Source organism: Bombus terrestris, chromosome 8, assembly GCF_910591885.1.
Source record: "Bombus terrestris chromosome 8, iyBomTerr1.2, whole genome shotgun sequence".
NCBI lineage: Eukaryota > Metazoa > Arthropoda > Insecta > Hymenoptera > Apidae > Bombus > Bombus terrestris.
In genome coordinates, this window is record NC_063276.1 from 8,315,390 (window position 1) to 8,327,493 (window position 12,104).

Here is a 12,104-nt window from a genome sequence, read left to right on the forward strand (position 1 = left end):
TAGAGAAATTTCATTGTGACATTGTAATATAAATCAAGATTTTTTAATCCTTAGCATATTAAAGTGATATTATCGAAGTTCTATGACAAAAGAGATTCAATGATCCTATGCTTTCTTGTATCGTTATGCTAATTCGTATTATCGAAGCTTCGTCATAACTATAGCCGCATTGAAGTTGATCAAAATATTAGTCGAACTTATGAATATTATTAAATAGAAATGTTTATTTTCGCTGTCGCGTTCACATACTTAGTGTGTGATAAATAAATTACGTTATAAATAAATTTACGATTTTAAATATCGTAGCTTCAATTAAATTTAAAAGTCTTTCTGTCTGTGTTTACAAGAACATTCTTTATATGTCGTATAATCTAAAGATGAAAAAATTTGATAGATAGCTTTAACGAAAAAAGATTTAACAATTACAAATGACAATTTTCTTGCATATTAACTTTTAAAAATCAATTGAGTAGCATCATACGTAAATTCCGTTATCGTAACTTCCATTATTTCTGATTTCTAATTAAATTAAATTGTACAGCTGTAGTTAAAGATATGTCAATTTTCAGATATTTTCGAGCGATAGTGCAAGTTCGATTATCACGATTATCGTTTTATTCGCGAGCCAATATATAATAACGGTGTTCGATGACGTAAAGACGTACATAGTTCCTAAGAAATATTTAATAACTCACTCGCTCTTATTTATTCTGACGCAAATACGCAATCGTTTTACTGTTAGTTACTAAACAAAACAAAAAGAAGAAAACTAACAAACGACAGCATTTCTCTTGGAGTTTTTTATGCAAACGTCATTTCAGGTGTTATTTTGTCTATACTTACTTACTGCTATTTATGAATGAAACATAGGTATAGAAAAATCATGTACAATATATTTGCCAAAAGTATTAATAGGTTATTAATAAGTAAAAATTAAGAAAATATGTATTGAGATCCATAAGTAAGTCCACGCCTTTGTATGCTAAGGATTACGTTTTGTTTAAAACAAAAATTTTAGAAAGCTTATGAAACGTGACGATGAAATATTTTTATATGAACGTAAAATTTCTTTATACAAACGAAGATTTATCGAATTTGCAATGGTATTTCCTTCTTGAAAAATCGTGTTTTACAAACAGTAAGCAACGATTTGCTTATTTATTTCAACATAAAAACGATGTTCTTTTATCGTATTTTTCAAAACATTTTGGATTTACAATGGTATTTTACAAAAACTAAGCTTCGCGGAAAAAATCAACTGCAGTTTGCTTACGCACGGCTTCGTAAAAACGAAGTTTTATAGTATTTCTGGAAAAATTTCAGATTTGCAGATTTACATCTGCTCTTTACAAAATCGTGTTTCGAAAAAATGAACAAACATTTATTTGTTTATACGTGTCTGCATAAAAACGAAGCTTTATCGTGATTTCTAAAAAAAAATTTAGATTCACGGTGGCATTTCCACTACGCGAGACCTCGTTTCACGAGCGAAAATAGACGACGGTTTGCTTGTTTGTCGCAAACCGCTCGTAAATAGGGCGAAATACGTGTCGATTCTTTAATAATGCCAATCGTGTAGTCGTAAATAATTCTTGACGCATTCCGCGAGGAAGTAAAAACGCGTCGAGCGTGACTTCGTTCGTGTTTTTGAAATTCAAATCGCACCCGTCGAAGATTCAGAGCGGTCGAATTGCATGAATAATTCGATAAACGTTACACTCGCGTCCAAATTTCGACGTGGCGCGTGTTCCTAAAGGAAAAAACGAACTCTCCCCGCAATAATTCAACGTGATTTATTTCGTTTTCTTCGCTGCTAATGAATCTTTGATCAGCTCGTTAACCGATGTATCAGTAAATTTTTTATTGAAACATTGCATCAACCGTTCGACCAATTGATTTCGCGATCGTAAAACAAACACAGATCCGCGGTGACGCGTAAATGAAAATCGCGAAACAGTTCGATATCCATTTTGAAGTTTAAAGAACAAAAGTTATTGACGGAATTTATTGGGAATCGATTGACAGAGTTTATCTGAGCATTTTTGATATTGGATAAACTTCTTTTTTAATTCGAAAGGTAGTTTTAGTTAAACACAGGTAAACGATGTGTCATTACAGGCGAGAATTACCTGTAGAATTTTGTTTCGATTATTACTGTGATTTTTCAAAAGCGTAGCCAATTTTTCCCCGGAACTCCCAGTTAAAAAATTACGTATTAAATACTATGTTTTTACTTTATTGATACTGTTCATAATTATTTGCATGTTCGTATTTGTTAAAAAAATTGAGATATACTGTAATATTTTATAAAAATACTGATATTGTTACAATATATTGAGTAATATAAATTGACAAACGAGAGTGTGACTTCTATAATAATGAATAAATATTTGTCACTATATTTCGTACAATTGGCTTTACAATAAGGACGTGCCATAATATACGATAAGCCTTCATGTTAAAATTTCATATTGGGCCACGAAAATAGAACTATTTTGCCAAAATAATGAATTAAATAATTCAATTGACTCCAAAATTAGGACAAATTATAGTAATTATATGATACTGATAAAATATTGGGACATGGAAATGATAATACTGCTCTCATAACAGTGAATAAATAATTATCATTATATTTGTCGTTATTCAATTATCTCCAAAATTAGAACAAGCATATAACAATCAAGTCATAGTTGATAAAATTTTACAAAATGATATATAAGAAATATGATATATTAATATATGAAGTGCCACACATAAAACTCAGATTTGTCATAAAATACCGTAATAAAATATATGTACTATCAAGTACAAAAATTATATTAATTGGAAGCAAAAAATGTTACTCATTTTCAATAATTATGGACAGCTTTCCTTCCTCTTTATATATTTTATAATATCAAAATATTATTCAATATTTAATAAAATTAAAATATCGTTTAATAAAAACAAAAATTATACAGTAATTCTATTTAATGGGTCAGCTCTCTTCCCTTCGGAATGGTTTCCGCCGTCTCCAGCTTTTTTCATAGTGTGGACTTGGATTCCCATATCGTGCTTATGGCGCACTGTTCAGCCGAAAAGTTTGCAGTTCACAGTTGATCGAGCACGATCGATCGTCGATTTGAAATCATTATCGAACGCCAGAACTTGTCCTGAACATGTCTGGCCCATAAGCCAGGTCTGAGAATCTTAGCCTAACAGTGCAAATGACTGATACATACATATATATATATATATACACATATGTTGTATACAATATATATGTATATATATATATATATTTCCTTTTTGTTTCATCTGTTAGAGCATTCGTAGAGTAATCATTATTATAAACGTTCTTTAGGTTACATTGACTTGTTCTTTTGTGTGCCACGTGATGCGTATTTTCTAATGTAGCATGCTTTTTGAACTGAAAATTGAAACCCGAAAGTATGAACAGCGAAAACTACTTAGGAGAGGAAAAACACTGAAATCGTTCGCGTTCAGACTCGAAATTTTGTCTCACTCCTTAGATCACGAATTAAAAAATCCTTTCCATCCTAAACATGAAGAAAGATGAAAATACCTTAATTACTTGAGCTACGTTTTTCCTACGCGTAGAAATATAAAATTTTTATAAATTAAGGGGAGAGAAATCCATAAAAATTTCTATAGATTAAGATAAACTAAACATTGAAAAATTGTTATAGATATAAAATGTTTCTACGAGTTATGTCGTGGCTGATAATTATATAGGCATATCGGCATAAGGAATAATTAATAATAATGGCATTATGTCGAAGAAAAGGATGACTGTTTCGGTTCTGAACGTCGAAACGTTAGGTAGTTTACTTGGCCCTTGACTCAGACGTTTGGATAAATATTTGGACTATGATAGTTTTTTTTTTTTTGACAATGTATTCAGTGAATTAATATTTGACGCGTTTTTGTGCAACACTCGCTTATTTGCTGTACACTACGCAACCGGAGCTTTGGATAACGAGAGAAGTTTTTAACTGAAGTGTGAACAACATCCTGGCGCCCGAAACTGGCACGGGAATAAACCTTTGTCGTTGTTGTTGGCAGTTCCTGAATATGGCGTCGGTGTTCATGCGGATTTTTAACCTGATTTGCATGATGCTCCTAATCGGTCACTGGAGTGGCTGCCTACAATTCCTGGTCCCAATGCTGCAAGGGTTTCCTAGTAACTCATGGGTCGCCATCAATGAATTACAAGTAAGTAATGTGACGAGCTCGACAAAATTCGAGATCCTCGCTCGTTTAAAATCTAACCGAGTTACCAGCTTCTTTATTCCAATTAGATTTCATGGTACTAGCTTGTGACATATGTGTACTCGTCCCGTTTTCTCCTTTTATGTAATATGTATAAAATAAAATTCTGACGAATTTGATGAGACTGGATGTTGAACACTGCGAAGAAGATCAAATCTGGAGAACCACTGTCATCTTCCTTAAAATATAATTCAGATTGAAGAAGTATTTAGTAAGAAAATTTCTGAGGAAAACAGAAATAATGGAAAATAAACTTTTCTTCTTCTCCTCGCAGTTTCTTTCTTTCACATTAATGGCTTATTTCGTGAAAAGTTTTAAAGCGGAATGAAAGATTCTGAAAAACAAGAGGCGTACCTTAACCCCTTCCTTTTGCAGTTCTTTCGTCTGCTAATGGCTTTTACTTTTATAATAGGCCTATTCTATTGTTATCCTCGAATTTAGAATGCCTTGACTAAAAACTAAGAAGGAAAATAACAATCTCTTAACCTATTTTCCTCAAAGAAGGAAATAATAACAATATATATACATATAATACTATCACTAATAGTTGTAAAAAATATGACGTCCAAAGATAATCATAATGTTTTTTGTACCAGAACGAAAAGTAGAGAAAGTTGATATTTTTACGACAGGTCACTGTCGTAATATTTTACTATCGTCTTCTTGCAGGACTCATTTTGGCTGGAACAATACTCATGGGCCCTTTTCAAAGCCATGTCGCACATGCTCTGCATAGGATACGGAAGGTTTCCACCGCAATCCTTGACCGACATGTGGCTCACTATGCTTAGTATGATCAGCGGTGCTACCTGTTATGCACTTTTCCTTGGACACGCGACGAATCTCATTCAGTCACTCGATTCCTCCAGGAGACAATACCGCGAGAAGGTATTTAATATTCGACGAGCGAGCCGCGAATCATTGAAGAAAATCCTTGCACTTTCACCTTTCTGATTCTCGTTACTGTCAGTGTCAAATTCTCTAGAGTTCATGATCGGAATATTGCTAGTAGTGTCTTTCGTGTAACGTATAACGAAGAATATTTTACTTTCAGTCTGACAACACTATGAAATCGTAAACAATACTTGAATTAAAATAATATATCACAGAATACTGGATAATACGAAAAAACGAATTTATATTATTGTTCTATCTATTTTTTCTATTCTATCAAAATTCTAGGAATGTCGTGTTCAAATGTCAGAATGTCCAAAACCACCAGCCAACATCGACATTTATAATAATCTTTATCGATGCCAGTTTTAATTAACTAAAAACCATCGAGCACAGAAACTACTTCTTTAGTACAAATTCGATTAAGAATCTTCCTAAATGAAATTAATTAACGTTCAAAGCGCAGAATAAGATGTTTAAGGATAGAAATTAACGACTGTACTTGAACCAGGTTAAACAAGTAGAGGAATACATGGCCTATCGAAAGTTACCACGAGAAATGAGACAGAGGATCACGGAATATTTCGAGCATCGTTACCAGGGCAAATTCTTCGACGAGGAACTGATCCTCGGAGAGCTGTCGGAGAAATTAAGAGAAGTACGAGCCTCAGAACGAGAGACTATGGTCTACTAATTGCCCGATTTCAACAAATCCTAACGTGTTCTCGTTTCGTTCTAGGACGTGATCAACTACAACTGCAGATCGTTAGTCGCGTCCGTGCCATTCTTTGCCAACGCCGATTCCAACTTTGTCTCGGATGTCGTTACCAAATTGAGATACGAAGTCTTCCAGCCGGGTAAGTATCAATTACTTGACTGAATTGTTAGAGTTAAAAATAATCTTTATATTAGCAAGTAGAAAAATTTCTTGAACTATCGAGGGAACTTGAAATGAATGAATTTCTAAATTTATAATTTAGTAAAATACCGATTTGATAAAAATATTCTATGAAAGTTATTTGTCAGATTTGTCTTTTAAATTATTATTAAACTAACTCTCGAACAATCCAATAGTCAAACTACGTTATTTAAGAAACACAACGATGAGAATATCAATTCTTCAAATCTAAACTTCAATCTACTATTCCTCGCAAGAAACAACTTCCTTACATAAACATTTGACTAACGTAACTCTGAAAAAGTTCAAACATAAATGATTTTTCTTCCTGCACACACATATATACACATACATACGACCACGAAAGTAAAAGAAAAACGACCAATTCTCCGTATAACTTGAAACCTTGCCTAACATTAAAATCTTGCGTTCCCCTCGAACAAAAGTCAACGTTCGAGCACCAGACACGTTGCAACAACAAATTTGAGGGAGATCTCTTAATAACAGCGAAGCGACAAAATTTTACAGGTGATATCATCATCAAGGAAGGTACGATCGGCTCTAAAATGTACTTCATACAAGAAGGCATAGTCGATATCGTGATGGCGAACGGCGAGGTGGCGACTTCGCTGTCAGATGGCTCGTACTTTGGCGAGATCTGTCTACTGACGAACGCGAGGAGGGTAGCCTCGGTCCGTGCCGAGACCTACTGCAATCTCTTCAGCCTCTCGGTGGATCATTTTAACGCCGTGCTGGACCAGTATCCATTAATGCGCAGAACGATGGAAAGCGTTGCCGCCGAGAGGTATAAGCTTTGGTTAGGTTTGTTCTATCGAGTTGGTGTGCTAATAGATGTCAATCATCACTCCCACTTCCATATTGATTTTGTTGAACATTGTGTACTGTCCGATAAAGCGAGTTCTATCAGTCATTCTTATTGTTATTATCTTAATTTTATTATTAATTTATTTTTTTTTATTATTTTTACTATTATTATGATTATTATTATTATTATTATTATTATTATTGCTATCTAAAAACATTTCATAATCGCTTATCTCTTCAACACATCTTTGTTCTTCTTCTTCTTATTATTATTGCTATTATTATGATTATTATTACTCTGATATAATTTCTTTCGTATTTGTCTGTGCTGGTTTTCAACTCGATACGCTTGTTTTGCATACACTTTACACACACAAAAAGGAAAATAATAAAAAATCTTATTTGGCTGGACGTTCTTTTTTGCGATTGAAGAATCTCTCTTATTGAACGTGACAGTGCAGAATTTTGTTTTCTTGGGGAGAAAGTATTACAACAAAAAGCGCACTAACTTGCGATCGAGGGACGAGTATCCGTTAGATACTCGTCCCCAATCAATCGAGAGGGTTTTTTGAGAATTTTTTTCAACTTCGTTTTTTTCTTTTGTGAATATTCTCTCTCGACACGTGATTCCCCGTTCGACAAGCGATCGTGTTTGTAGAAATGACACGATAGTCGAACGGGGTTTCATCCGTTCGAAAAGAAAGAAGAAAGCTTGGAACACCGCGACAAAATATCTTCACACTCTCGACACATTCACTATACATAGTAATGTTGTATTCATAATTTTGCAAACATACTTTATAAATCAGTTCTGGATTTCTCGGTTTTGCCGCATCTCCGCAGAGTCACATACTTCTCTTTGGTTCTAGATAGGAATTTTATGATTTATTGATCAAAGTAATTGATGCACTTTTATCGATAACAGTATTGCAGTAGCGTTTCTTGTCGTTTTTATGCACCAGTATTGTTTCTCTTATTGAATCTGTTTTGGTTACATTGCTATAGCTTATCTATCAAGTTTATGGTTCACTTTGAGTTTAAATAGCTGAGCGTTTTAATCCCTCATTATAAACTCCAATGAATTATAATTGTAATAAAGAGTATAAACTCAAACAAAAATCAAGATTTAAAATTTACGGTATGTGAGTGTCAATGAATTATCCTATAAACTAACCAGAAATCAGTCATTTATTTCAAGAAGAGTTATTTAAAAATAAAAAAAAAATTATTTTATGGGAGACTAAACTATTTCCAACACATCAGTCGTATATTTTTATCTATTTTCCTATTCCATTTTTTTTTTTTTTTTTTTTGCGTGGGGAGGGGAAAATGCTATTACGCATGCCCAGTGACCCGCATCACTGGGTTATGTGGGAGTCGGTCGGATGTCGTTGCCATACCCACTAAAAACCCCTCCTCCTTCTTCCTCCGCTTAGAGGGCAGACAACCCCGGTAAAACCTGTCGGCAGTCATCAGGGTTGTCCTTTCGTGCCCCGTTGTATCTACTTCTTCGGGCAGTTACTGCTCATGTCGTCCTCTCAGCCAGTTCAGAATACTGGGCTGGTCTCCTTCTGCGGTTTTTCGTTGTTCCATGTTCTTGCCCTCATTGCTCCGCGTAGTTGTTGTTACGCTCGTTCTCCTCCTTGCCTCTTCCCAGGCCCTCGCTGTCACCCTCCTGTGACACATCGTGACAAGTCCGTCGTCTTGCAGAATTGCCTGAATTTATTCCAGCTCTCGTCCTTGGCGGTCACCGTGGCGATCAGATTGCCCACGTCTATCTTCCCTCCCAGAGCGTTCTCCAGCTCGATCCTTCTGTCCGTCCACTTCGGGCACGCGAAGAGGGCGTGCTCTGCATCGTCGTCTTTCCTATTCCATTTAGAAGACAAAAGATTTAATCAAAATACTATTTGGAAACTGAAAATCCTAATAAATCTCGATAACTGTGATAATAATATCGTAATGACGTTATCTTTATATCGTAATCATAAACAATTCTAACTTTTATATAAAAACACCATTTCTCTTCTTCAAATTCCCAAATTCTTTGTCCATTTTTGAGGGATTAAATCGATGAAATTATAAACACACGCAAAAATGTGATTCTGCGGGGCGCATTTCAAAGCTACTGACTTTCTTTTACCCAGTCTTGTACCTCGCATTATAAAACCTTTAGCGGTGCAAGTGGTATTAGAAACGAATAATAAAAATGTTTGTTGCAAGTCGCGGTGGGATAATAACGTTCGATTTTTTAGGGAATTACCTGTACTGCTAAACGGTTTGTAAGTCGATCGATGTGAATAATCGTTGGTTGTGTTCTATGCAACATTCCCTACGCTTAATTGTGCTCTCTCTATAGGTTGAACAAAATCGGCAAGAATCCGAATCTGGTGGCCCACCGCGAGGAGGATCTTGGAAGCGAGTCGAAGACGATAAATGCCGTGGTGAACGCGCTCGCTGAGCAAGCTGCGCATGCTAGCGCCAGTGAAGAATCGGTAAATATTTTTCAAAATTGCTACTAGCCATAATCGATAGATTTTTTGAAGATTTTATATGACCATTAAGTCCATTCGCAGTTTCTTAAAAAGGCACGCTAGGTATCTTAAGGTTACGTCAACTATTGTCAGTTTTATATAAAATTTATTCAATCTATCAATCAAAAAGTGACTTGTTTGCCCCATTTCGTTATAAAATATCATTTATAGAAAAAAAGTTCGGACACATATGGCTTTATGGTTTTTAAACAATTTCTATAATATTACAGAGCCGTAAATTTCAAGGCTCGGCGCGCAGAGTATGATGAAACGACTATTTTTTTTTTTTTTCTAATAACTAGATGAAAAATTATGAAATTCATTTGTTCCAAATTCCAGGTACACAGCATGGAACTGAGGACTCTTCCCGCTTGTCTGTTGCCCAGACCAAAGTCTGAGAATAATTTCGCGAGTCAGGAGCTCTCCCGAGAGGGACGACGGATCTTCCACAAGAGCGACACTTTCCACAAGGATTCGTATCAATGACGACACTCGTTATACTAGCATACAGAGAGATACTAACGGCTCCATGAGCGACAGTGGCGTTGTACACTGTCGATCGGATCGTTGGCAGCCGTTTTAAGCCTAGATCCTGGACGCTACACTAGAAGCAATCTATACATAGATATACGCTATGCCAGTAGTCTTCTAGCGATCGGTTTCTAGCGCCTTCTTATATTAACCTGACGGCACGTTCCAGTCCAGGATCTATGCGTAAAATCGCGCGGACCAAGAGAATGCCGACGTTCTCCAGCGATGGCACGGCACAACACACAAAATAAAACCATCGTTTAGACGTAACGCTATTATTTTCCCCGTCTGCGAGACGTTCAACCTCAACAGCAATAAACGGAGCAACCAACAAAAAGAAGAAGAACAGAAAACTTGTGGAGGGTTAGCTACGATCGTTGTCCTTCATTGTCACGAAACGATCGCACGAGGATAGAGAAACGATCGAGAAATATTTTCAACGGAGGAGCTTGTGCTCGACGAAGGAAAAAGAAGAGGTTCGATAAAAAGATGGACGATTGTGCCATCGATCGGAGAACACGGAGCCGTTAATTCCTGCCGCGAGTCTTCTTCATCGACGCAGGCGTCGCAACCATAAAGCGAACAGAAACTGATGCGATGACTGGATGAAGACCTCAACGACGACGAAGAGCAGGCCTAGAAATTTATAGAGCGTATGTAGAGCCCATCGTGGACTAGGTAGAAAAATCCTAAACGACAGTGTTAAACGATGCGTAAATTTCTCTGTGATTTTGCAAAAGCCGTACGTTTCGCACTTTTAGGAAAAAAATGATGAAACACAGGGGCGAGAGGGGGGGGGGGGTATGAAAACAAGAAAGAGAATAACCTATACACGAACGATTAGGATTCAGTTTTTGGTTCTTTTCTAAGACAACTAACTAACGTATTGAAGAGGACGGGAGAGAAACTCGTGAAACGAGGGGTATTCCAGTTATAAGTTTGTTAACGTGTTTTAACTTTAGCTTCGTATCGTTGGATAGTCCCGTGCGAGTGATCGAATGAATAGTAAGATGACGAGAAGAAGGAGGGAGCAACGTGTAATATAAGAGCTGGCAATCGTAAGGGAATTTGAACGAAGATAAAGAAAAAGGAAGATCGAAGAGGATGTTTATCGCGGCTAATCTGTCTTAATTTTTGAGATCGAAGGAGCACGCCTGCGATTCAGAACTCGCTTCTATGCTATTTTATTTTCAAAATGGAAAATCTTAATGATAAATAGAAAATACATCTCGTATCAATTCGGGGCAGTGGACAAATTGCCGATATCGAATCACAATCAACAGATCTATTCAATTAAAAATCGGGGTTTCGGATGACCGTGCTGAGAGGCGAACAGAAGGGAAAGGATCCAACGCCACGGGAATCGAGATGGATGAATGTGTGAGAATTTTTCAGGGTTACAATTTTGAGGACAAACGGGGTATCGAGTGAAGAAATTTAAGTCGTTCTACAAAAGAGAGAAAATTAATATTATAAAACAAATCTAAATCGAAGGCCCAAAGATCGTGTTAACTTGTTGAGTGTTCTTTGGGCTGCCACGGCTAATATAAAAAAAATGTAACACAAACGTCAATGAATGAGAGATAAAATTAAGTAAGTGGAACGCGAGAGAGAGCGAACGAGAGAGCGAGAGATAAGTATCTTTTTATTCGGGTGAAAGACACGCGATGTATTATAAGAAGCGAACAAAACAAAGCAAAACAAAACAAAAGAAACAAACAAAATAGAAGAAAGAAAGGAAGGTATAAATATTATGTAATAAATTATTATTATTGTTACCGGTTATCATTGCAATGATTATTACATCCACTACCGCATAAATGAAAATAAAAAAACACTAAGCAGAATAAATGACAAAAAAATAAACTAAGAAGTAAAAAATGAGAAAACAGATACACACATATTATATATATATATACATACATATATACATATACATAAATATACATATAAAGTATGCATAGTGGTCAATACAGTGCTGCAAGATATTAACGATGTAACGTTTTAAACTGTAAAACGCGAGGAAGAATGACACACCGACAGACACCGAATATACATTTATGGACAGTCTCGGACACAATGACGATCCTTGAGAATAAAATAATGTTGCTTCTCTGATATTGATTTCACGATTCGGCAGGACATTTTTC

General features: G+C 35.8%; 1 protein-coding gene across 12 annotated transcripts in view; it reads left to right on the forward strand.

Annotated features, from left to right (window-relative positions):
- The window catches only part of LOC100645915 (potassium/sodium hyperpolarization-activated cyclic nucleotide-gated channel 2), a 212,374-nt gene extending 200,539 nt beyond the window's left edge, over positions 1 to 11,835 (forward strand). For 8 of the 12 annotated variants that reach the window (XM_048408264.1, XM_048408271.1, XM_048408268.1 and 5 more), the window contains 7 exons: positions 4,069 to 4,218; positions 4,945 to 5,163; positions 5,681 to 5,827; positions 5,909 to 6,026; positions 6,596 to 6,884; positions 9,249 to 9,384; positions 9,763 to 11,835. In XM_048408264.1, the coding sequence (XP_048264221.1) occupies positions 4,069 to 4,218; positions 4,945 to 5,163; positions 5,681 to 5,827; positions 5,909 to 6,026; positions 6,596 to 6,884; positions 9,249 to 9,384; positions 9,763 to 9,909 (1,206 nt within the window). In that variant the 3' untranslated portion in view covers positions 9,910 to 11,835. Of the gene's footprint in view, positions 1 to 4,068; positions 4,219 to 4,944; positions 5,164 to 5,680; positions 5,828 to 5,908; positions 6,027 to 6,595; positions 6,885 to 9,248; positions 9,385 to 9,762 lie in introns of those variants that run through there. The other 4 variants (XM_048408267.1, XM_048408270.1, XM_048408273.1 and 1 more) reach the window with 2 other exon arrangements.
- The last annotated feature ends 269 nt before the right edge of the window (positions 11,836 to 12,104 follow it).